The 26,473-nt window shown below is 46.6% G+C and overlaps 1 protein-coding gene across 4 annotated transcripts in view; it reads left to right on the plus strand.

Annotated features, from left to right (window-relative positions):
* Positions 1–17,617, plus strand: part of LRRC8C (leucine rich repeat containing 8 VRAC subunit C) — a 68,515-nt gene extending 50,898 nt beyond the window's left edge. For 3 of the 4 annotated variants that reach the window (XM_074369893.1, XM_074369891.1, XM_074369892.1), the window contains one exon: positions 11,054–17,617. In XM_074369893.1, coding sequence (XP_074225994.1) covers positions 11,054–13,327 — 2,274 coding nt within the window. In that variant the 3' untranslated portion in view covers positions 13,328–17,617. Of the gene's footprint in view, positions 1–8,239; positions 8,367–9,129; positions 9,252–11,053 lie in introns of those variants that run through there. The other variant, XM_045513148.2, reaches the window with a different exon arrangement.
* Positions 17,618–26,473: the final 8,856 nt, after the last annotated feature.

Genomic DNA, 26,473 nt, shown 5'->3' on the forward strand with positions numbered 1-26,473 from the left:
AGTCGCCTTTGTTAAGTGGAATGTCAAAGTGCAGGCACAGTCCTGACATGGGTGTGATGGTTCTTCCCTCACTTAGGAATGAAGTGAATGGGTAGAGCCTCTGAATCTGGCGCTTTCTCCGTGTGCCTTCAGTGAGTCAGCCCTTCACTCTGACTTTAGGACTCACTGGGTGAGGTCACTGGCTAATTTGGAGGATGCGTGAATGAGCTGTTTGGTCTCAGAGGAAGGCAGCCAGGAGGCAGGTGTTTCCAGCTGTGCACGGGCAGCTGACTATCCGTGCTGCGCTTTACCTTCCTTCGGGGCGGGGCCGCAGTGTTCATCCACCTCGCGAGTCGTGCGTGCTCCCTGCGTACCAGGCAGGGCCAGCAAGGCGGAACTTGCTGTAGGGAGCTTCCTGGTGTAGGAGGTAAAGTGGCAAGTAAATAGACGGTGTTTCCACAGGGTCAGGAAGTTGCGCCATGTTTCCATAGGTGCTGTGAGAAGACTGCTTCAGTTCTGGTTAGCTGTATGTTTTTGTTCTTCACAGTAACGACTCAGGGAATGAAGCTTTAGCTTCTTAGTGTTTAATTCTTCTAGCAGACCAGTGGCATCTGATGTTCCTCAAGCAGAGAAGTTTCTGATGACGCTTCACTTGGGAAGATCTGCTTTGTGCCTGCTTCCGTGTGCAGACGACTCCTGTAGCAAGCGCGCTGCTGTCGCACCTCACCACCCGGAGAACTCGGTGATCCAAGAACCTAGGCTTTAGTCGCTTGCCCCTCAGGTCCCTTAGATTCTCTTCCTGAGGACGTTGACCCCAGCCCTCGGGGTGCCAGGCTATGATTTTTTTCTTCTCTTTTCCCTGTTGCTGTTGAGGAAATGAGCAACCACTAAAAACAGACTTTTTACTCAGCCCCGTGTTTATTAATAAACACCTCAAAATTCGGCGGTTTTCTTTAGACGGCTCAGTCTCTCTCACCCTCCTCTCTCTGGGTCCAAACTTCCTCTGCACACAGGGTGCTATTTCCTGACCATCGTGTGAGGTTTAAACACCATCGTTAAGGGAGGGCGCCGCGTGCGCGTGTGCGCAGCAGGCAGGAAGTGAGGCCGCGCCCTGCAGCCGTGCTTTCCCGCCTCCCCTGCAGGCAAGCCCCGTTTGTGCTGGTGGGAGTGAGGCGGTGTGTGTGCTCGGGGGCATCTCGTTTTGTGCTCCAGTGGCGACTGCCCCCAAATACACAAGTGCTGGTCTTGGAGAACAGCACACCCTGTGAATAAGGCGTTGCTAAGAGTGGAAGTACCTAACTCTTCCCCATTTAGAACCATCTTCCCTGTCTTTTCAGTTACTTTTCTTTCTCACCAAAGTTTTTTTTTGTACTCAGAATATTTTCAGTAGTTAGCCTTGAAACAAAATCTGCGTGCTTAGCATTAGCTCTGTCACTGATGAGCACACATCGTACGTCCCTCAGGACAGACGCTGTGTCTTCCAGCATCTTGTTTCTGGCAGAACACGATTAATTAAGTTTGCACATGAGCTGATAGCTTAGTGACATGAAAGCTGACTCCCTTCCCCTGCAGCCCCATCTCTTTTCCCAGAAAGAAATAGTGATGGTCCATCTTTTTAATCTTTTCACTTTTTCTTCCCAAATAAAACCTTTTGCCTCTGTCTCTGGAGCCCACAAGGTCCAGACCTTCCCCTTCCCGCAAAGCCTGTCCGAGTCCAGCGTCTTCGAGGCCCAGATGAAGACGTCGCCCCACTCCATGAGCCCTCCCGGCCCACTCAGCGCCTGAACTCCTTCTGTGTCACCACGTCACTCACGTGGTGGGTGTGCAGCCTGTGTGCACTCCTGTGTGACTTTTCTCATGGCTATTTATGTCTCTCCAACAAAACCGTAAGTGCTTTCAGGACTGCAAACATTGGCTACGCCTCCCTGCCTCTCCTATCTGGTTCGCATGAAGTAGACGGTCAGTGAGTGTAGGTTAGTCACGGATAATCTGTCCTTAGTACCTCTGAACAAGCCCTGGGGGGTAGGTCTTTGGGGTCTGCTTCTTACTAGGTCATTCTTAGATCAGCAGAGATAACTCGTTTTGCTCTTACCAGACTGGGGGCAAACCAGGATGGTCAGCTTCAGGGCACAGCCTTTTGCAGTGGTTGTATTTGAATTTGTGCAGCGGGGGGAGGGGAAAGGATAAAGCTAATCACCTGCATGTTGGCCCAGCCGCCACGCTGCGGCTCTAGTCTGCCTGTTTGTGTCACACTCGCCAGAACCAAGCTAAAGCACCGTCTTCTGAAGGAGCAGGTCACCATCTAAAGAACACACGTCAACACTATCGGAATGAGGCCTGCTGTCCTGTCACATGCAGCTACATTTCTCACTTCTTGCAGTGATAACCTAGCCGTAACTGTGGCGTATTTGTTGAGGTTACAGGAAAACAACTGCTCTCGTATGCAGTGGGGGGGGGGGGTGCAAGAGAAACGCAGCCTTTCCTCGGCGGGGAGACGGCTTTGGCATTACAGGTGTGCCTTGCTCGGCTTTACCCCGGCGATGCTGATTCTTCATGATGGTAGACTTGAGACTGATTTTTGTATTACAACACATTGTCTTTCTCTTCTGAAAAGATAGTGAAGCAAGAGTTACTCTTGAAAACACTCCCTCTGTTCAACGCGCACAGTCATGATAAAGCATAAAAAGAGATAACAAAACGCATACGTGGGCTCAAAACAAGATAAACACTTGTGTGGAGCCCGAAAGGAATACTGAACGGGGCTGAAGCAGCCGCCGGGCTCTTGTCCAAATGCAGGCAGTAGCAGCCAGGAGCTCAGCGCCTGCCAGGAAAGGAACTGAAAATGCTCCAAGCAAGATAAGAGACTGGAGCCTGGTCACTGTTTGTAGCCAAAAGCACTGACTCCCAAAAGGAAGCTAAAAAGAATGGCGATTAGCCAGTGCTTCAGAGGAAACCGTGCATCTGGGGTGCCTCCCACCCAGGAACTAAGCCGCCTGCCCACGTCCCCCTGACTGGATCTGCGAGGGCCTGACATGGCAGTGGAACATCAGAGCATCGTGCTGAGTCCTGATGGTGGACTGGGGGCCTGGGGGTTGGGTGCAGGAAGCCACAAAAGGGCGCGTGCGAGAAAACAGCCTCCTCAGAATAAGCCTGCCACCCAGAGCATGCGAGGAACACTGGGCTGAGAAAGTGAGCAGCACTGGCAGCTGGGACCCCGATGCACTCAGCTCGAGACGAAACAGACTTTAGAACCAACCATGAAGTTAAAATAAGTGTGCTTATTAGACTGGTCAAAGTGTGAGGACAAAACATAAAAAAGGAGGCAGATCTGATAGAAGAGCAAATGGATATAAAAATTCTCTACGTCGTGGAAATAAGAAAAGGCGCTGAATTTAGAAACGCCGACATGTAGAGAAACAAGACTGCGCTCAGCTGTGGGCGGAGTGATGGGCTAGATGAGGGCTCTGAGTTACCCAGAGCCCAGCACACGGGGAGACGGGGTGACGCAGCACCGCGGCCCGGAGGACCCGCTGCGAGACGGTGACGTACATGCGGTAGGAGGAATGGCAGGAAAAAAATGGAAGAAGTGATGAAGGAATTCTTCAATTATTTTAAGAGATTTTGCTACAATTTTCCAAAACTGAAGCCAGTCAAGTCCTTGACCACTGACATTGAGCAGCGTTAATCTTCATCCATTTAAAATTAAAGTGAAATTGTAGAAGGTCTGGAATTAAAGCTAAAATCTTAAAAGCTGTTGTCGAGAAAGATAGATTGCCTACTGAAGAACAAATGCAAGATGACAGCAGCCTTCTCATCAGCAAGAAAAGGCCAGAAGATGGGATAATGTTTTAAAGTGCCGAAGGGGAATGACTGTCGACACAGAACTGTGCAATTGACTAAACTCTTATTCAAGAATATAAAGCAATATAGACACATTCAGACGTGCGCGGTACATGGATTTTCATCCGTAGACCCTTACCAAAAGAACTATTAAGGGATATACTTTAACCAGAAGGAAAAGGAACCCCAGGGAAGATAAAGGGTCTAAAAAAACAGTGAGCACATGATTTAATAAATATGTAAATAATCGCAATCAAATAGATTACGTTTTTAAAATTGTGTGTTTCAAAATTTTATCATTGCAACAGAAGGCAGGATGGGGGAAGAAAAGGCATATATAAAAATTAAAGATACGGAAAGAAATCCAAATGGCAGTAAATATCCAAGTATGAATGAGGTGAACAAAATAAGATGAGATTAAATTCACTTGTAAGAAGAAAGCGATGATTAGTCTGGATTTTTTTTAATCCATAAAACAGGCACCTAAAACATAAAACAAAATCACAGACAAAGGTACAAAATAGAGATTAAAGAATGATATTTAAAAAAGCAGAAAAAAGTCTGGTGGAGCACTGTTAATATTAGGCAGCATTCAGCCCTCCCCTCTTCAAGAACATGCTCTTTATCAACACAAGATACACGTTTGAGTTTTAAAACATACAGAAGTTCTTGTCACTACCACATAGGATCCAAAGACTCCCAGCACCCCAGGGAATTCCCGGGGCTCAGCCTTTGCAGTGAGCCTCTGGCAGCCGCCCATGTGCCTTCTGGACGGGTTTACAGAATGCCACGTAAAACCAGGCAGCATGTAATTTTTTGAGACTGGCACTGATTTTAATTTGAAAAATTGCTTAAATGCACATATCAGCATTGGAGTACATCGTAGTACTACATCGTAGTACATCCGCACTGTGTGATTCTGTGGTCTCCAGAATGAAGTAAGTCCCTGTGTGCCGACGTGTGAGGTCTCCCAGACGCACTGCGAGAGCGAAAGCGCGAGGCACGAGGGCAGCCCGAGCGGTAAGGTGCCGTGTGTCGCTGTGCGCGTCGGCGTGCGCGCGCAGAGGCGCCTGCGGAAGAGCCCGCTCGGGGCTGACCAGCGCCTGCTGCAGGCTGGCGTGGGGGCAGAAAGGGGAAGGGAGATCTCCCCTCTGTGTTAAAAACTAGTCTTTAAAAAAAAAAAGTTTTATAACAACAAAAAATAAAATGCTTAGGCTTAACAATAAATGTCAAAAAAAACCTATGTGAGGAAAGCTAGAAAGCAGCCTTAGAGACACAAACTGAGATGTGCACAAGTGGAGACGCCACGGGGAGGAGGAGCCAGCACCGCAAAGCCGTCGGTGCGCCTCAGATTAGCTCATGAGTGTAACGCCATCCCAGTAAAAGTACCACCGAGGTGGTGGTGTTGCTGCTGTTTTCCTGGATCTAGATTATAAAGCAGATTGTAAAGTTCACTGTGAAAGGCAGGCGTGAATTTGAGCACTTACAACACTCATGACTGAGTTGTCTTCCTCTTGTGCTTGACCTTGAGAGTTTGCCGCTCGTGGTGTCACTGGGACTGCTGAGCACGTGGGGCTCCGCGCCCTGCGCCGCCCCATCGGTGACGGTTGTGTCTCCCGCGTGTAGTGGACAAGCTGGCCCTTGTTTGTGTGGCTCTACCTTTGTTATTTCAGACAGTTTCTCTGAAGCTAAGTGGTCTAGTTTGCTCTGGATCTGCTTTGCTTTGTTTTAAACTCAGCGCTTCGGTGTCACTCATGCAAACGTGTTTCCACAGGTCCCTGCTGCTTCCACTGCAGTGCTTTTCTGGAAACTGCCTAAATTACGTAGATCTTATTTGTACATTATGCTAATGAGTGTCATGATTCTAACAAAGGAACGGATAATAAAATAACCCCCATCAAAGGTATATCATACAAAGGTGTAGATGAAGATTAATGATTTAAAATAATGAGAATTACTGTTAAAAGGCCCTAATTTTGCACTGACCATGCAAGGTATTTCAGTATGCTGCGAAAAAGTGTGCACATACTCCACTTAAAAATGCAACTCCTTGCTGGTATAAATTTGACAATTATAGTTTGAAATATTTAATGTCTGTAGATCTGATCAGCATTTCAGGACATAGTTTGGATGGGCTGTTTCCTATTTTAAGGAGGGCTGAATTTTACTTTGTTTCTCTTGAAAACATACCCCCCCACCATAGAAAGTAAAGGCAAGAAATTCAGTTTATTTCATTGACCTAGGAATTTTAAAAGCTGAATTCCTTTTTTTTCCCCTAAAAACAGCTGTCATCTTAAAATAATTTGCAAATGATAGTTCATCAATCCAAGTTTTAGTAAGCCCATCTCCCTAGTGCCTGCAATGCTCACGTTTCTTTTGCAGAAATATTACCTAGAAAGTATGACAGCCATGGAACGATTTTACATGTATGTGTTTATTCCTCCAGGAACTTTGCTTACAAAGTCTTGAGGAGCATCTTACATATTTTTGTTACCTGGATGTCAGCTGCGCCTTGAGACCTAGAAGGTCTTGGGTCAGTCGCAGCCCGTGGCCTCTCCGAGTGGCCTCCCCGAGCCCCAGCAGACTCATGGGAGAGTGAGGCCTCGTGGCCCCAGCTCCTGCTTCCATGGAAACAGCTGAGCTTAATGGACTTTCAGTGTCTCAGACAAACTCTCCTTGTCTGTACAGTTTTGACCCAAGCATGAAATTTGGTCCCTTTTTGCTGTGATTTCTACAAAATTCATTCATAAAGTGTATGTGTGTATGTGTGTGTGTGTGTGTGTGTGTGTGTGTGTGTGTGTGTGTGTGTGTGTGTGTGTGTGTGTGGCAGATTCTAGCAAAGGTTTGGGGAAGAGTGAAAGGTACTTACAACTCAAAGCGGAAACATGAGTGTGTCCTGCAGCCTCTTCCCGTGTGCCTTGACCCGCTTCCTTTGAGTCTGGCCCCTCTCTGCTCTGCTGACCCCGCCCTTCCCGCCGCGCCCGCCCCTCCCCGGAGATGGTTGGTGGTTCAGCCGGCTTTGTTTGCCCGACTTCACCTGCCCTTTGTCCTCAGTGACTCCTTCTTCAGTGCCCCCTCCTCCTCATTCCCAAGCTAACTTAGATATTTTCCTCAGTGGAGATGATTTCATCCAAGACTTTGCCCCAAACCCACTTTTAGGACAGTAACTTTCTCGCCTTATAATATTTGGATCAGATTCTCTTGTTCATCTTGCTTTTTAAATTCTTGTCTCTACCCCCTACCACCGTTTCTTGCCCCTCTTTCTTGCCCTCCCCCTACACAAACACGCCATGTAACTCTAGTCTCAAAACTTCTTCCTCCAAAGGCAGTCTGAGGGTTGCCCCTGAAGAAGACGGACCTCCTCCACGTGGTGACATGAGAGTGAGTGTGCATGAGCTGGCGGTGACGGTCTGGGCCTCGGAGCCTAAGCCCAGAGCAGGACAGGGGCGGGTTCCCCGCTCTCACCCCCGGCACCCGCTCTCAGTCCGGCACCAGCTGCCTGGAACCATGGCTCCTTTGAAATTTGTTTTGCAGCCTTTCTTTAAGGCGTGTTTTGTACTCTCATCTTTAAATTGGGGGTAAACATAGAAAGAAGTGAGGCATCGGTTTCACAGGGAACTATATTCGATATCTTGTAATAATCTTTAGTGGAAAAGAATATGAAAACAAACCTATGTGTGTAGATGCGTGACTGGGACTTTGTGCTGCACACCAGAAACGGACACGTTGTAACTGACCGCACTTCAGTCAAAAAGAGAAGAAGTGGGGTATAGGGTTAATTAGAGCAGCTTCTCAAAAGAGCAGAAGAGGTGAAACAGAAACTTAAGTTCTTACAGGCTGCTATTTACAAAGATACCACAAAAGTACTCTTTGCCCTTCTCTTTTTTTGAAGGAAGCCTGTCTGCCTTCCTTCTTTCTGCCTTCTTGCTCTTTTTCACTCTACCTTTGAAAACACTGTTGCTTCTCCCCATTTTGCTGCATGTTGCAGTGATCAGAAACACGGTTTCTATTAACCACGGGGGGTAACTTCCTTCCTCTCCTGTGGCTGTTTTGCCGTGTAAGTCGTCACACTCTTTACTGCTAGACTCCGTAGCCTTCCCTCTTCCTTTCCATAGTCCTGGACTGACCACCTGCCGTCACATCCCTTGGGAATTCTGCTCTGAGCGGTGTCTCTGCAGGCATCTTACTGTGATTCGCCCTCCTGGCAGCATAAGCAGCTACTGTTCCTCTGACGAAATTCCAGTATCTTTTCTGCTCTGCGCTCATTTCTGAGTAGTTAACAGCTTCCAGAAGATAGAGTATTCTCTTTACCCTCCAGAGATTTAAATAGGCACATTTTAAAAATTGCATCTCCGTGAAGATTGAAGGAGAAATGTGGCATCAGAAGGCTGCAAGGAACTTCTGGAGATCGTCTCGTGTCGCCCTCCTGCGCTGGGCTGCTCTCCTGAAGCCGTCGCAGCAGAAGCATGGAGAAATGAGGAGACTGTGTAGAGGGGTGGAGATACGCTAGTCTGCGCTGCTGTTTCCTAACTGTGAACTCGGGCAAGGTACTGAGCTTCTCTGAGCCTTCGTCGGGTCCTTCTGTAGAACGGGGAGAAAATGGCCCACCTCTCTAGCATGGCCGATGCTAGTATGCTAGCCAGTCGGGTGCCTTGTGCAGAATACAGAAAGGCATCCCACAGGGTGCAGCTGCAGGGGGAGCACAGCAGGGTTCCAGCCCACACTTGCTCCTTGGCTGGGCTCCCTGGTGCAGGTGTAACCTGAGACCCTCTGCAGCAGCCAAGCCCCAGAGGTTCATCTTCCCCCCTGAGGAGCAAGCCTGGGGAAGGGCTGGGCGCAGGGGGTGGGCAGTCATGGGGCCACCTGGGTGCTTGGCAGGGATTTAGCACCGTCAGAAGGTGCTGATCTTGCTTTCACACCAAGGCCTCTCTATTTTCATCACACCATTAACCATGTCGTATTAGGGCCCTAGCTCTAAGGTGTCACTCCTGGAGAAGACGCTCAGGGAAGCATTCCTTCCCATGCTGGTCTCTAGCGCCTACCTTCTGTCTACTTCACAGATTACTGAAGCATTAAATGAGAACATGAGTGGGACAGTGTCTAAAACATGACCCCAAGTACTGAATTTCTCGTTTTCCCTCTTTGGTGTTTCTTCAGGGCAGTCTGACACTTGTGTAGCCTTTCTCCCACTGTGTTCTATTCCAGGGGTTTCCAAGGCAGAGTGTTTGGCCCCCAAGAAATGAGAAGGATGCCCCACTGAGAGATGAGATTAAAGTGAAAACTTTCATTTATGTTTATTTTCAACTTAAGGAGAGAAGAATTAAGCTTTCTAGTATCTGACACATGGATTGGCAATACTTTGTGGATATAATTACAAGTAGACATACCCATGCCCACAAATGTGGATGTGTTTACCGTTTTTGCTGATACAGGTAAGTGATAAGAGTGTTTGAAGACGCTCTCAGCTATTCTCACACCGCTGTAGCCACCAAGCCCTCTGAATGCAATCACGTTTGGTGTTCTTTTGATTTACATAGCAAGCACTGCCCCTGCTTTACCTTCCAGGGTGGAGCTTTTATAAATCTTTACAGGCGAAACTTTGTCTGTTCCCCTGACCTCATGCTTTCACTGTTATCGTCACAGGATGCGGGGAGAGATGAGCTTTTCACCTAAACACATGTAATTTACATAAGGTAATTTGTTGCTTAGGATAAAGTCAAATTGAGATCTTTTTGTTTATCCTAGAAATTGGGTAAAGTAAAATAAGGATGTGGGTTCTGGATCCAGGTGGCCTTGGCTAGATGACATTAAACAAGGTGCTTAACTTTTCTGTGCCTTGGTCTCCTTATCTGTGAAACTGGAATAAGGACAAGGTGACAGTTAAAACAATGCCATGGCATTGCTGGAACAGGGCTGCATCTTACGCACAACAGGAAGTTTGTCGCTGTCCCCACTGTAGTCGCATCCCCAACTCCATCCCTAGGAAGGGCATGGCGCACACCCAGACCCCTGCAGCTCTGAGCTGGAAGGGCTGGTGTCAGTTCTGGGTTCATGCATGTTCTCAGCAAGTGTGTGCAGCTGGTCTCCAACGTGTCGGACACTCTGCGAAGTGCTGTGTGCTCCTCTGCATTGTCAAACCTTGTACCTCTCTCTGGGGGCTTGGGGTCACGTTCCCATGCCGTAGCAGGCGACGTGGTGGCGGATTCAGCTTCTACTTCCGGAATCTACATAAAGGGCTCTGCCGTTGCAAAATCACCAAACACTGTGGGTTTTAGCCATTTGACATTTTAAGGTACAGACAGATGCCCCCTGCATTACTAATTCCAGTTTATCGCTGTCAGCTTCTTGGTTATTATTCCTCCTCTGAGCTGTTTGTTCATTGTTCAGATAATTCCACTTAGGTGGTTTTCTTCCTGGGGAGACTCCTACAGGTTGATTCAAGGTGTGTCTCGCCTCGTCCCACCTCTTCCTCAGAAGGGGTGCCTCCTTCATGCCCAAACTGCACTCGTGTGAGGCTGCTGGGCGTTCCTAGGGCTTAATATTCTTCTCAAAAAATTGAAGCATTGGTAAAGAGATAGAAGTTAATGTAGTATTTTGTGGGAAAAGCAACAAGTTTAGATAATTATTTTACTATTGGACATGTCTGTATTCTTTCATTTCCCTGTGAAGAAATAGTTTTCACAAAAGCTGAGTAAATTCCCATTATATTACAGCCTGTCACGTTCACCTATGCCTGTCCAGGAGATGGGCAGAGAGAAAAGCGGAGATGATAAACACAGGCGTTTCTCCCAGATCCCCTCTTTGCAGCGCTCTTACTTCCCACACACGAGCTAATACGACCTCAGGAGCCACCCAGCGCGAGAGCACGGCTGGCAGAGGAGGTGCTTCCCTGCCCAGAAGCTGGTTCTCCCAGGCACCCTCGTGAGAGAAGAAATGCAAATTTTCAAAAATACGTGAATGTCCTTTCAATATTAATTTTGTTGTGAGTTGTTCTATGTCCTAACAGAACTGTTGTGTTTTGTGTCACGACTGAGACACGATGAACAGAGACGTGTGTCTCGTCTCCCCAGCGCGTGGGCTGGGAAGCGGACTCTTGGTGCTGGGGCTGAGCGCGGTGCCCTCCAGGCCAAGGAAATGGACGTTTGTTAGCTGTTATTCCTGCTCTCTTCATGCTAATGACATTATGAAAGCTCTCTGAGTAATACAATTTGAAAAAATGATTTCTGTGTTTCAGGTCATGCAAGACAAGATAATCTGCCTTCCAAAAAGAGTTCAGCCTTCTCAGAACCACTCTTCTGTTTCAAATGTCTCTCAAGCCGTGGCCAGTACCATCCCACTGCCTCCACCGAAACCGTCTCCTACTAACCCGGTCACAGTGGAAATGAAAGGCCTGAAGACAGACCTGGACCTTCAGCAGTACAGCTTCATTAACCAGATGTGCTACGAGCGAGCCCTCCACTGGTATGCCAAGTACTTCCCTTACCTCGTCCTCATCCACACACTGGTCTTCATGCTCTGCAGCAACTTTTGGTTCAAATTCCCTGGCTCCAGCTCCAAAATCGAGCACTTCATCTCCATCCTGGGGAAGTGTTTTGACTCTCCCTGGACCACGCGGGCTTTATCTGAAGTGTCCGGGGAGGACTCCGAAGAAAAGGACAACAGGAAGAACAACATGAGCAGGTCCAACACCACCCAGTCCGGCCCGGAAGGCAGCCTGGTCACCTCCCAGTCCCTGAAGTCCATTCCTGAGAAGTTTGTGGTCGACAAGTCCACGGCGGGGGCTCTCGATAAGAAGGAGGGTGAGCAAGCCAAGGCCTTATTTGAGAAGGTGAAGAAGTTCAGGCTGCATGTGGAAGAAGGTGACATACTCTACGCAATGTATGTTCGCCAGATGGTACTTAAGGTTATAAAATTCCTAATCATCGTTGCATATAACAGTGCCCTGGTCTCCAAAGTCCAGTTCACAGTGGACTGTGATGTTGACATTCAAGACATGACCGGATACAAAAACTTCTCTTGCAACCACACCATGGCCCACCTGTTCTCGAAGCTCTCCTTCTGCTACCTGTGCTTCGTAAGCATCTATGGACTGACGTGCCTGTATACCTTGTACTGGCTGTTCTACCGTTCTCTGAGGGAGTACTCGTTTGAGTACGTCCGGCAGGAGACTGGAATCGACGACATTCCAGATGTGAAAAATGACTTTGCTTTTATGCTTCATATGATAGATCAGTATGACCCTCTGTATTCCAAGAGATTTGCAGTGTTCCTGTCTGAAGTGAGCGAAAACAAACTGAAGCAGCTGAACTTGAATAACGAGTGGACTCCTGATAAACTGAGGCAGAAGCTGCAGACGAACGCCCATAACCGCCTGGAACTGCCTCTCATCATGCTCTCTGGCCTTCCAGACACTGTTTTTGAAATCACAGAGTTGCAGTCTCTGAAACTTGAAATCATTAAGAACGTAATGATACCAGCCACCATTGCTCAGCTCGACAACCTCCAGGAGCTCTCTCTGCACCAGTGCTCGGTCAAGATCCACAGCGCGGCACTCTCCTTCCTGAAGGAAAACCTCAAGGTCTTGAGCGTCAAGTTTGATGATATGCGGGAGCTGCCCCCCTGGATGTACGGACTCCGGAACCTGGAGGAGCTCTACCTGGTTGGCTCGCTAAGTCATGATATTTCCAGAAACGTTACCCTTGAGTCTCTGCGGGATCTCAAAAGCCTTAAAATTCTCTCCATCAAAAGCAACGTTTCCAAAATCCCGCAGGCAGTGGTGGATGTTTCCAGCCACCTCCAGAAGATGTGCATTCACAATGACGGCACCAAGCTGGTGATGCTCAACAATCTGAAGAAGATGACCAACCTGACCGAGCTGGAGCTGGTCCACTGCGACCTGGAGCGCATTCCTCACGCCGTGTTCAGCCTGCTCAGCCTCCAGGAGTTGGACCTCAAGGAAAATAATCTGAAATCTATAGAAGAGATTGTTAGCTTCCAGCACTTGCGAAAGCTGACCGTGCTCAAGCTGTGGCACAACAGCATCGCCTACATCCCAGAGCACATAAAGAAGCTCACCAGCCTGGAGCGCCTGTCCTTCAGCCACAACAAGATAGAGGTGCTGCCTTCCCACCTCTTCCTGTGCAACAAAATCCGATACCTGGACTTGTCCTACAACGACATTCGATTTATCCCACCTGAAATCGGAGTTCTGCAAAGTTTACAGTATTTCTCCATCACTTGTAACAAAGTGGAGAGCCTGCCAGATGAACTCTACTTCTGTAAGAAACTGAAAACTCTGAAGATTGGGAAAAACAGCCTATCAGTACTTTCCCCGAAAATTGGAAATTTACAATTTCTTTCCTACTTAGATGTTAAAGGCAATCACTTTGAAATCCTCCCTCCTGAACTGGGCGACTGCCGGGCTCTGAAGCGAGCTGGCTTAGTTGTAGAAGACGCTCTGTTTGAAACCCTGCCTTCTGATGTCCGGGAGCAGATGAAAACAGAGTAACTTATTTTTGTTTAAAGTTGGGCTGAAACACGCTTCTACCAAATACAGTGTAAATAATTAGGTAATCTTAATGCCTTTCCTACTTTTTTTCTTTTTCACACAAAACAAAATGTGCACAAAGAATGAGTAAGGAGTATGTATTTTTTAATAAAAATTTAATTGTATTTTTTCAAAATTAATATTTTAAAGTTTTATTTGTCCTGGAACCTAATGTATCTATTATTGTTTTCTACTGACAAAAACATGGTTCCATCTGTTTTTTGTTTTGTTTTGTTTTGTTTTGTTTTTGTTTGGTTTGTTTTGGGGGTTTTTTTTTTTTGTTGTTTTGTTTTGTTTTGTTTTACCCCAGTTCATTCTTGTGAAAGGGAGGGAATTTTAGTTGCATGCTTTCTGGTGTTTCTTAAATAGATGAAGATATTTTGCCAAGGTCGTATTTAGCTTGTTTACATCTCTACAAGGTTCTTATTGTTGGTTTTCATTGTATGTGAACCAAGGAATCTGTGCTAGTTATTTTAATACCAGCTGCCTTCTCCATCGGCCAAGTCCTTCATGCTACAGAAAACTCTTCTCTGGAGTGTAAATTCACATAAGTGCATTGCCATAGACGCTTCACATTTTCTTCTTACCTCCAACAGAACCCTAAGTTATATTCTTTCATATACCTGACAGGCAAGAATTTTTGTGAGTAAAGACAATAATCTTCCAAGGTCAAATGCTTGAACTGGTCATTTATAATTTAAATGATTTAATTTTTACCAACATCTTTAAATGATATTTTAAAAATGAAATACAGAGATTCCTCCCCTTTAATACCAACATTGCTATGCAGTACTGGTGAGCAACCTTAGAGAAGCTAGATTTATTTTAATTAAAATAGGTAATTAAATTTAAAAATCATAGAATTAGAAGCCTGTTTTTTTTTTAGTAATTTAATCATCTTTGATATCTTGATATGTGAATACATCTGATGGAAAAAAAAAAATGCACTACTGAAGCACTCTGTTACAGAGCTGATGCACTCCAGCCAGGCGGACCGACCCTCTGGGCAGTGCAGCTGTGGGGAGCTGTTCAAATTCTGCCTGTTACACGAAACGATCCATGTATGTGTATATATGTTAACCAGTCTCCCTCAAGCCTGCCCTTCCTGCGAATGCTAGTGTTCCAAGCACAGGAACTGCTCTCTTTGGCATCAAATAAGCATATCTCATCTGAAATGATTTTGTTACTTTTTTTTCCAAGTGTGAATAACTTGCTAAGCAAACATCATTAGAAACAGTCTTTGCCTGGTGTCAGCAGAGCTTTCATTTATCTGTGGACTGAAAAATCCAACATAGTATGGGTTTGGGGCAAAATTTTTCACTGACTGCTAAACTGTATAGAATGGGAACATGAAAACACTATTTGTGCTCTCAACCTGGGACAGGTCCCACCTAAATGGGAACTTTGTTTCATTCTCCAGCTTTGCACTGAGTGTTTCTGAAACCCTGGTCTGAGCTAAGGGACTTCTGCGACTTAATGAAAGGCAGTAGGAAGATGGTTTGGGGTTTAAAAATGCTGCTTCTAAAATTTACTCCTTGACCCTGGTGACTTTGCTTAATGCTACTTTGAGTCATTCACGGAACACAGCTATAGGAACTACTCAACAGATACATGTACCTCAGCTGTGTTTTAAATATTATGATACATCATGGAGTAAAGGATTTGGGGAAGAGATGCTTTTCATTTATTTAATAATTGAATCATGTAGACCAAGGTGCTTTGCTGTTTCTGCTCTGTGTTCAAGTGTTAGAATGGTGATTTTATAAAGCTGGTTTCTTTCCACCTGGAATTGAAACAATATGTTTAGAATAGTGACATGGTTATATTTCTTGTAGGATAAAATATTCAATTCTAGAATGTTGTTAGGATCCTGATTATAAACAATGTGTTGTGTTTAGAACCTGTTTTAAGCAAACAAAATACTCTACAAGATTGTGCGTGGCTGGGCACGACAAGGCTGCATACCCCCCTGTTGAAAGGTGAGCTTTGATAACTACTGGTGAAACACTGGGTGCACTGTTTTTCTGGTGAAAATTTATAGTTATTTTCTATATCACCCTTTAAAGGGGATCTGTTCAGGTTAAAAATCATATTTATGCTGAAGTCTCTATCTGGTGTTAACTCATAATCTCACATGGGTTCCTAACTGAAGTAAATCGCTAATAATTAGTCTTTATGACAGTTTGCTCGAAATGCCAAAAGAATTTGATTTGCTTTCTTAATGATTTCACAGGCTCTAACCTAAGTTCTAAATAACATCCAGTCAATCAGTATAAGTTCTATGACTTTATGTTTTAACTAGGAAAAAAAAATGCATAGATGTTTCTATTAGATTTTATAAAAATTCAAAGTGCTCAAACTTCATCTTGAGTCTAAATTTTCTGACTCTGGCCCTTTTTAATATTGTCTATTTTTGTTCACATTATTAAGTAAAAAAGCATTTAATTACTATTTAGCTTTTAAATGGGAAACTCAGGTAAATGAACTGCTGACTTTTCTGAAGTCCTTCAGTGAATCAACTCAGTGTTCAAAGGGGTATTTACCTAATCCCTTTCGTATTTTACAAGTGCTCTTGCTAAAAAGGAACAACTAGCTCTATTTCTCCAGCTTCTGCAGACTTCATGAGAAGCTGCTCGTGTGCATATAAAGGCATCCATCATATGCACCGTTAAACCCTGTAGCTGCTGGACACTGACACCCAGGATGAGTGTGCTTTTGGGTCAGTGTTAATGGTTAAGTGTAGAACAGACAACTATTTGGTGATGATCTGGCTGAAATAGAGTGTCTAAGTATATCCCAATGGAACTCGCCCGAGAAGAGCACACCTCAGGAAGCCAGCTATGGGGTGGCTTTTCATTTTGTTTTGTTCTTGACACAGCACTTTTAATGGAAGAGTTCTTGGTGCAGTAAACCCTGACCCTTGCACTGGTAAAGTCTCTGATTGCTCCCCGCCTTTCCCCTGCCTTCGGTGCCCCAGGCGCTGCTGCGATGAGTTCTGATGGTTCACGTGGCTTCCTGGGCAGCAGGCACTGCTCCTCCAGGAAGACTCGGGCACGAAGCTTGCTGTGAGGGTTTTGCTCATTTAGAGATGCCTCCTTATCTGCCTCTCTGGCCATCTTTGTAGAGAGGGGTCTAAGCAACCTGGAGTCTCCCTTTTGTTACTCGGGATGAGGAAAGTACATGTTTTTGCAATATGCTATCTCATGATTTCTGGTATTAAGAAAAAGAAGAAAAAATCTTTGTATCTCTAGTCACCACTTCCCCCAGGAGGAGCTTTGCTGTCGTTTATGTTCCTAATTCTAAGGAAAGTCCATTTTCTAAGTAGTTTATTTTACTCTAAATTTCATACCAAATACCTGATCAGTAGTGATGATGTATTTAAACAGCGAGCAGTCATGATCCATCTTAATGAAAACTGTCAGCAGTACTTAGTAGTGAATAGATAAGATAAATTTCAAAACAACTTCTATTTGCGATTAGAGACTAAATTAAGATTCAGTTTACATTCTCCTTTAAATCCTGAATGTGGTGATTCTGTTCAAGCAGTCCTCATTTTGGGGAGGGTCTCAATAACTCAGGGTTTTAGTGAGGGGAATGCCTCAGGGTCAGTGAGTTTGTCTCATCTTTTCTTGTCTATTGAGACACATTGTAAGAAAACTTGGGCAGTCTTGACCAGACCAGTCGTGGCTTTTCAGACTTAGGCTCAGTGACATGCTTCTAATACGGTTTCATGCCAGCCTTCCAAACTCGGTATCCACTCTGACTCCATCTTCCCAGAGCCTTTCACTGATAAAGGTAACATCCTTCAGTTCATTTTGGGGAGAGGGAAGAGGGTCTCCTCCTGCCCCCAAGGAATTTTTTCTAATCAAAAGATCTTAAAAGGGGGAATATAACTTTAAACAACTTAATTTCTCAGCCATGTTAAATACCAGTTCCTGTGCATGATTTTGAATGTGGTATAAATTTGCTCTCTGCTGAATGCCGTTCCCTCTCCCACCTGACTGATGAGTATCTTCACTGGGTTGACACTCAATGCCTTATGTGCTCACCTGGTTTTCCTTTTGCTGCTGTTTTCTCCACTGTATGTACTCAGATTGTGTCAAATGCGGGCAGAACCTCTACAACTGTCAAGAAAATGCTTGAAAGTTTGGTATGTCATAGTGTAAATTTATGACTGATGTCTTAATGTTATTTGGCTAAGTAGCCCATAGGACAGAAAATAACCTAAATAAAGTCATTTTTGTAATTTAAGGTTGAGGTTTGTCCCTTGCGTATTCATCTGTGGAAATCATGTTTCTCTCTTGCGTTTCTCTTGTATTTTTGCATGTGCTGTTACTGAGGAGCCCTGTACTCTGCAGGAAATAGGTTGCATGCATTTTTTCACTTTATAACTAGCTGTTTCTGCAATTGTGACTAATTATTTCCTTCCTTGATTCTCTGTACTGCATCTACCTAAGGTGCCCCTGGAGTTTCATTCGGGTAATTAGTGCCTTACTGTGTAATCTGGAGCACAATTTCCGTGCATTTGCCAGATCAGATTGTACAACTGCTGTCCAGCTGAGCTTTTGGTAAATACATTTATGGTAATGATTGTGGCTACTTAAATGAGTCAGAATGGTTCTGTACAGACAGAAGGCCTTCCTCAGTTAAACATGTACATTCTAGGCTTAGGGAAGCCCTTTCTTTATAAGAAAACTTCATGCACCACTTACGCATAGAGAATTGTGATTGGTAACTTTCAAAGCTAAATTGTCACTTCATATATTTTTCCTGTAGCCATTTATGACTCAGTTACTCAACTGATAATCAACAGAGAGTCCTTTGGAGAAGGACTACTGAGCTGAAGAAGGATTACGAGTGTGGTGAGAAGGCCACGTGGCTGTGTGTATCAGAAAGCAGACGGGATTGTGAGAGCGCTCCGGGGAAACTCTGGAGACAAAAGCTGAGATGCGCAGCAGATTTAGGGACATCTGGTGATTTCAGGGCAGTTTGCACATGTGAAAAAGCCTCTGTCCCCTGCCGTCTTCCACTGCCTCATCTTCCAGTCCTTTCACTGATACAGAACAGTGAGAGAAACACTGACATTAAGTAAGTTGATTCAGTTACTCATGTTGCTGGCCAGCAAGGTACAAGACAAGCATTCACATTTGGCTGGAGAAGCACACGAAGAGGGAAGTCGCTGAAGACAATGCTAGACTCAGTGGGGCACTTAATTAGCCACAGCACAAGCCTGCGCATTCTCAATGTCAGTTTGAATTTCACCCTAAATATCCGAGTAGGGAAAAGTGAAAAGCTGTTCCTTAGCTGCATTACTTCTGTGTGTAAAGCTTTGAATGCAGGTTATACTTTAGATTTCTTAAGCAAAGTGCAAATAAGCATTTACATGACAGGCATCCCACAAGTGATAGGGTGCTTTCAGAGTCTGGATATTCTGCATAAAAAATGTAGGCAAAGACGTTATTATCAAACATCTGAACCAGACTGGCCATTCTGATTATTTTGATTCAGGGATTCTTCTGTTGTAAAGTCTAGTCTGGACTTTCTCTTTAGTTTTTTTTTTTAATCTTTAAGAATTAATTTTATTTCAATTCAAGTTACACCTAGATATCACCATTACAAAGGTGTTTAGTTCCATTCTTAATAGCAGTCTCAGGTAAGACAGATCTTGGGAAAAGGGATACACAAGAGGCAACATGTAACTTTTGCATTTATAACTCCTCCATAGTTCTAAGGAAAAAAACCAACTTCTCAGCACTGATTTTGATATTGGAAAAAATTACATTTCTTCAATCTGAATTGCAAGATACTTGGGATTCCATTGTAATTTCATAGAGACCATGTGGAGTAGTTTTGCTAAAATCATGATCTAAGTAACATTTGGACAGCTTTCAACAGTTCAGGCTGATTTAGTCCAAGAGTAAATAAAACCAGTGCAAAAACATGAAAAGATAATCCTTGTAAGTTTGAGAAATAAATGCCCACAAATTTCGGAGGGAATTAATGTGTTCCATTTATGCCTATTGAGTTGTATGTATAAATTACATTTCTTAGGGATTTAAATTTATTTATAAAGAGCACTTTATGACGTAGCCAGTCTCAACAGAAACCTGAGGCCGTGCACACCAGCGACCTCTTAAGTGCTGTTTAAGAAGAAATCAATCTGACACTTGTTAGAATGGCAAGGAAGACTTTTCTCAAGACTTACTATTTATTCAGGGTTTTTTCTTAATTCCCCCTGGGTCCTAGCCTCTGGTGACATGACCCTTGGACTTTCGCGGGAGCCACATCCTGAGCCCGAACCACACCAGCAGGCAAACAGCGTTAATAGTCTCACGCATCCGGAAACAAAGGACAGTGCCCACCGCTACCTTAGTGAGGAAGTGTTTAAAATGAGTTCACACTTGTGAGATCGACAACTAGAGGTTAGCTTCAATCAAAACTACTCAATCTAAATATTTAGCCACAAGAATGTTTTGTTACGTCCGGACCACCTCTCAAAGAAACTGAACTGGTGTCAAATGGGAAATACGAAAATGTCAGAGGGATTAAGCACCTGATTAAATCACATCAGACTTCTGTTTGTTGGGGGGGTGGGGGGGTGCCTTGCTTAACCGGGAGCCTCCTGATAAAGGGTGCTCAGTACACTTTCTAAAATTCGGGCTGATTTGTTCCCCTTCAATTCTACCAACAACAATGTTAAAACAATCAGATCAAAAGTACGGCCAACCAGCTGGACCATTATTTTCAATTCGCTTTTCCTAACTCAGAAACTGATATAATAAAATAAATAAAATGCATAAGTAAATTTTAAAAAGAAACTGCTAGCGATACTGAGTGCTTTGATTACAGATCTGATCAAGAACCTGCATCCAAAAAAATGCCTGAAAGTTGACTCCAAAACCTTACAGCAAATGGCATTCTTAACAGCACTGACTGTATCATGGTAAACAGTCGTAACACAGAAGTCGCATTGCAGGCTGTTTTAAAATGTTCAGACTCACACATGTTTTTTCTTACATGTGCGGGGAGGAAACAAACGTTACGCAAAAGTAACTCTGCAAATGCTTTAAATAGGCCTGACAATACAGGAGCTGCACTTTACCTGAGTCCTTTGACTGGACAGAGACCCGAGGAGAGTTAAATGCTCGTAGACACGCCCCTTCTGTCTGCCTTCTGGCCACCCGCGTCTGATTTTAGCTCTGCTTACTCTAAGGCCCCTGAGACTTTTGAAAGAGCTTTAAGACTTTTTTAGAATTTCTCTTAACACTTTCCACCTGCCGCATCACCCAGTCACTTCTCACTTTTACTACGGTTATTTTAGGACTTGCCGCCTACTGGAGTTCCAGTGACTGCAGAAACCAAGACTTAATTTATCTTCAGATTTTTCTGAAGTGCTTCCCATTGTGGTTTAGATGAGATGGGTGCTGAAAAATACTGCTGAGTCAATCAAGAGGCCTCACTCTCCTAATTGAGGATCTTGGAGCCAGGAGGGCCGTCACCCCTGTTCCGACTGGTTCTGAGATGTGCTATTTCCTTAGCGCCTCCGTAACAGACTCCCACACCCTGGGTGGCCTACGTGAACACAGTGCCGTCCCACAGTTCTAGACCAAGGTGTCAGCAGCAGGCCCGGCTCCCTTGGAGGGCCGTGCGGGAGGGCCTGTCCCACGCCTCTGCCCTGTCTTTGCTGGTCTGCTGGCAATCCTTGGCTTGCAGCCACACCAGATCTCTGCCTTCACCTTCATATGACGTTCTGCCTGTGTTTGTCTGTGTCCAAGTGTCCCCTTTTTATAAGAATCATATTGGATCGGGACCCACCCAAGTGCCCTCATCTTACTTTGAAAATCTGCGAAGACCCTATTTCCAAATAAGGCCACGTGCGCAGGCACCAGGTTAGGACGTCATCTTGTGGTAGAATGCTGTTCAATCCTTAATGCTGGGCAAGGTGGTGCTCTTTCCTGATGAAGCTATTACACTCCAGGTCTCCTAGAACAAGAGAATCTGGAGCTGTTGAAGGCTGCTTAGTCCTGACGCTTTCAAATAGTGTTCCAGGAAGCTTCCTCCCACAGAGGGTCTCAGGAGGACGGGATGGGGCTCCCGGTTTCACGTCTGTTCCAGTTCCTATGGCAACGTAACAAACCACCCCCAAACTTAGCAGGGAAAAACAACTACTTTATTACACTCCTAGATTCTGTGGATAAGGAACTTGGACAGGGCATAGCAAAGGCAGCTTCTCTCTGCTCCACCATGTCTGGGACCTCAGTTGGGAAGAGTCGATGGCTGGGAGCTAGAATCACCTGGAGGCATCTTCACTCCCACGTCTGGCGTCGGATTTCGGCCATTGGCTGGAACCTCGGCTGGGCCTCCCCATACCACCTGGGCTGCCTCAGAGGACGGCAGCTCCAGGGCAGCCAGAGATCCTAGACGACAGCTCGGCTCTAAAGCGTCTGCTCCAGCAGGAAGGACACACTCTGCCACCTTCCAGGGCCCCGCTTCTGTGACGCTGCTTCTGCCGTGCTCTGTTGGTTGACGTAGTTGTAACTCTCGCCCAGTTTAGGGTCAGATCTTTCAGGGAGGAGCATCAGGGTCACACGTAAGGCGCATGTGTGGAACAGGAGGCACTGCTGAGGCGTCTGTGAAAAACATAACCTGTCACGTTGTCCACTCCGTCCTCTTCAACCGCTGGGCAGCAGCCTTTCCTAACTCTCTGATGTTCACTGGTGACTGCAGGTGAGAAATACAGGATCCACACAGGCCAAGTAACACTCAAAGTTTCAGTCTTTCCGCATATCTGGTGATTAGTGTAAAAAAAAAAAAAAAAAGAGAGAAAGCTATTATTTCCTTCACTCCTGTTCTGTTTCTAATTTTTTTGGGCAAGCTGGGAGAGCCTTGGCTGAACTTCTATTATGAAATAACTGGAAGAAAGTCATCATTTCATTTTATTGACCCATATCTTAAAAATCATCCACGTTTTGACAGGGTGTAAACAAAGGGCTTTCAGAAATTTTGCTTGGCTCTCACGTTCCTCCCAGTGGCAGCCAAAGCCTCCTGCGCTGCTCGGAGGAGCACGCGCACACCCACGGCCCCGGCCTGCGGCTCACACAGAGCAGCAAGAGAGAGTCTCGCCAGCATCCGTGGTGAAAGGCGCAGACGTGCTCAGCTCGGGGCCTCAGCACCTGCTCCTTTCCGGGCTAGGCGTCTGCCCGGTGCCCCAGCTCCCCGCTGGACACACGCTCCCAGAGCCCGGAGGCCAGGCAGGTCTCCGAAGCCCCGACCCCGCTCACGGCAGCCTGCTCCGTTGGGCCCTGTCCTTCTAGCTCAAGAGGAATGTTTGGGGGTTGGAAGCGTTTTCTAGGAAACAATTACTCACGAGCAAAGAGGCCAGAAAAGTCCCGGAGATGTCCTCCAACTGACAGCTTAAACCAGTGACTCGCAGTGGGGTGGCCTGCCCTGCCACAGCTGGTGCGAACTGTCTGGGTGACGCTGCACGAAGGTCTGGGTTCTCCCTCCGGCCTGCTGCATCTTCCCACCAGTCATTCCAGGGGTCTCCGTGCTCCTGTGCACACACCTGAGAGACGAGCCTGCCCTCCCCCCAGCACGCACACCAGGCTTTGGTACATCTCAGGGACGTCAATGAAGGTTTGGGAGAGGCAGAGCCTTCACAAGACCCACACCAGCTTCAGGGCCCCAGGTCTGCAGAAGCCCCCCAGCCTGTCTGTGACATTACTCAGCCTCCTCCTCTCTCCCGCCCCGTCCTCCCTGTCCCCAGTCTCTGCTCAGCACGCAGCTCTAATCTCAAATCCTTCACTCCCGTTGCCGGGCAGGTTAGCTTTCTCCAGCTATCTACATTCTCCTGCTGAGCCCCATCACTCTGGGCAGTTTATCTAGGTTTTCTCAGCACACGTCCATCCCGTAAGAGGAGGTCTGATGTCTGCTGTTACGTTCTTTTATCAGCCTGTTTGTTACAAGTTGTGGCTGTGACCTGCCCCTCTCTGACTATTCCTCCTGTCTTCAAAATTCCCCCTTTCTTTGTCCCTCTGAAAATGCCAAGTCTGCAAAAGTAATCCTCACTCCTTCATGTGGAGCAGTCAGTGGGGGCTGTGAGGAGAGGTGGATGGAGTTCGGGAAGGATGACTTGTTCCCTTTTCTTAGAAGTTCAGACACTGAAAGGTAATTGGGATACGAGGGAGGGGCTAGAGCCAAAAAAGCTGGCTGCCTCAGAGCCTCTGAATTCAAACCAGGGTTTACATCTCCCCGCTGCCACCGTCTGGATGTGTGCATCGAGGCAAATCACTTAGCTCCTTGGGTCATAGTCTCCTCGTTGTAAAAGGGGTGTGGGGGAACCCACCTGAAGGGCTGCTGTGATGATGAGCTGTGTGACGTGTAAGATGTGCTCAGTGCTTGCACTGAAGAAATTTGCTAGTATCATGATGACTCTAGGCTGAGCTCTGGATAATGTAAAAAGTAGCCTACAAAACCGCACATTTTACTAAAGTCAACACTTATTTAACACCTGGAATATGCTAGGCTTTGCCTTAAAGGCAGTAGGCTGGTCCCTTTGCCCTCAAGGAGCTGGCGCATCCCAGGAGGGCCACAGGGAAGCAGCTGCCTTGGGCGTACGGTGAGCGGTGCAGCCGGCGTGTAAACACGGCTAGCCGTTCCTCAGCATCTGCGGGGGTCGGTTCTGTGGACCGGAAAACTCAAACGGCTAAAAGTAAGAGAAGAGTTTATTTGGGGTCTTAAGAACTGCATTTCGGGGACACAGGTTCAGATAAAGCCAGAGTGTCCCAGGGAAAAGAAAGCGTTCGAGGCTTACAAAGGCAGAAGCTGAGTCTGCACTGTGACGTGAGGACAGGGGGGTTCGTCCCTGAGGCTGCCACCAGCTGTTTCAGGGTGAGGGTCGGGTTAGCGTCGTGAACTTCTGCCAGTTGTGCTGGATGCCTGCGTTGAGACGGTCAGTGGTCCAAAGGTCAGAGTCCGTCTGGGCGAGATGTGCGTAAGTTGACCCTTCCTCAGTGGCCTCCCAGCTCCATCAGAGAACTCTCGGCAATGCCGGTGCCATTTGATCTCCCTGTCACGACTCCGCGACGCCCCCACACATACTGGAACCCAGGGACGCTCAAGTCCTTTAGATAAAGCGGCGTGGAATGGTCAGCCCTCTGATCCACAAGACCAGCTGGACCACTCTGGTCACACAGGCGCTGTCTTCACCAACCAGCGTTCTCTGAGCACATTCTAGGTGCTGAAGGATCAAAAATGAATATGACTCCTGTGTTTAAATAGCTCATAAACTGACAGGAAAAGACAGCCATGTGTCCAGTAGCTACAGTCTCCCAGGAGCTCACCCGGAAGTCTGCTCCCACTGCGCATGAGCACAGGGAGGACGTGGCCAGATCCACCTGCGATGGGAGGGGTTTCGGGAGGGGAGCCTGAGCTGAGTCCTGATGACGGCGACCCTGCGGCAGCATTGAGAGCCCTGTGGGGAAAGAGCGTTTTGAATGGACACAGAGGTTGAGAGATCCACGAAGTCATTAGAGGACTTAGGGACAGGGAAGGACCAAGAGCCCTTGAAACTGATGGGAGGCAAGGATGGGCAGACCAGGCTTGAGGGTGCCCTGGACCTGCCCCCAGCACCACAAAGCTCTGGAGCACATCCTTCGGCAGCGGGAAGAGGCAGGAATTTAAGTCTGTCCTTAGTTACGTCCAAGCCTGGTAACCTTACAGAGGCTACATGAAACCTTCCTCTGTTTTCAAATCCTTGTAAAAAGAAAAAAACTACCATCTGGTCTTGAAGAAAACCGAAGACTGCACAGTGAAGCCAAGCGTGGGCAGGCTGACGATGCCCAGAGCAAACCTGGCCGTGCGTAACGCAACTCATAAGCATTGCAGTGCTGCTTTAACTTGTCCTTGGCGTCGGGACCTCAGGGAAATCGCCCAGCAGACTCATTCTTTGTCCCTGCCTCTTCCTCTTCCTTCACACCCGAGTTTTCCCTTTGCTTTGCTGCCAAATTTTAAATAGACCACTTCATTGTCGGAAATTCCCTCTGTCGAAGAGTCTGGAAAGTCATGAAGGAAATGACTCAAGCTGAACTCTGAGTGTCGTTCTCCGGGCAAGACCTCCCCCTTCTGGCCCCGCCCCCTGTGGCTGTGGGGTGCTCATTTGGAGGTGCCACTGCTCTCACACACAGCAGGATGCAGTTTGCATCCGCTTGCCCTCTCCGAAGCCCGCTCCCAGCTGAGCCCAGCTGCCTGCTTGAGTCACGGGGGCGGGGTGGTCCAGACCAGGAGATGCGGAGGAGGACGTGGCTGGACACAGCCAAGTGTCCTCGCCTGACCTCTTGCTCTTTTTCTGTCCCCAGAGGAAAGGTGGAGCTCTCCTGCCCACAGAACTTAATTTCCTTTTCCCATTCCTTACATGCTGCGTTCTGCCCTGCCTCCTGGGGAGAACCAGGCTTGGTGTTTCCCGTGGACGCACTCTGCACTGACTCTTCTCTCAAAACCAAGGGCTTTGATGAGCCTAGTGGAGAAACTGTAGGTTGAAAATCTAGAGGCTGTGCCCCTCCTCTGCTGGTACCACTGTTGCGGAAAAATGCGTTACACAGTTCCGTGTGACAGCTCAGTTGGGACAGTAACCTGGATTCGGGCGAGAAACCAAGCAGCTCTCGGAAAGTAGCAGAACTCAGGTTTATTACACCAACAGACCCAAAAAAGTTAACACTCCAAGCTCTGGACCGTGTCTGCAGCTTTACACAGGCCTTTTATAGGCTGTCAGTTTTATACTTCGCAACATCATATGCAAATAAAGTTCAACAGAAGTTGACCAACCAGGAACAAGTGTTGTAGAAATAGACCAATCAGGAATGAGTGCCATGCAAATGAAGTACTACAAATGAACCAATCAGAAGCTAGGGAGGTGGACCAATCAGAAGTGAGAGTAGTACCCAATCAGGAGTGAAGGAAATGACCAATCAGAAGTAAGCTCAGGGAACCAATAGAATTCTAGGTGTAAGTTAGCCGCTTTAGAGGCAAAAAGTGAGATAGAGGCTCTGGACCTGGGAACCGGATGGTGCTGGGAGGAGGAGCGGCCCTGCCTAGGGGTCCTGCCGGTCT

The sequence above is a fragment of the Camelus bactrianus genome, chromosome 9, assembly GCF_048773025.1.
Source record: "Camelus bactrianus isolate YW-2024 breed Bactrian camel chromosome 9, ASM4877302v1, whole genome shotgun sequence".
NCBI classification, from domain to species: domain Eukaryota; kingdom Metazoa; phylum Chordata; class Mammalia; order Artiodactyla; family Camelidae; genus Camelus; species Camelus bactrianus.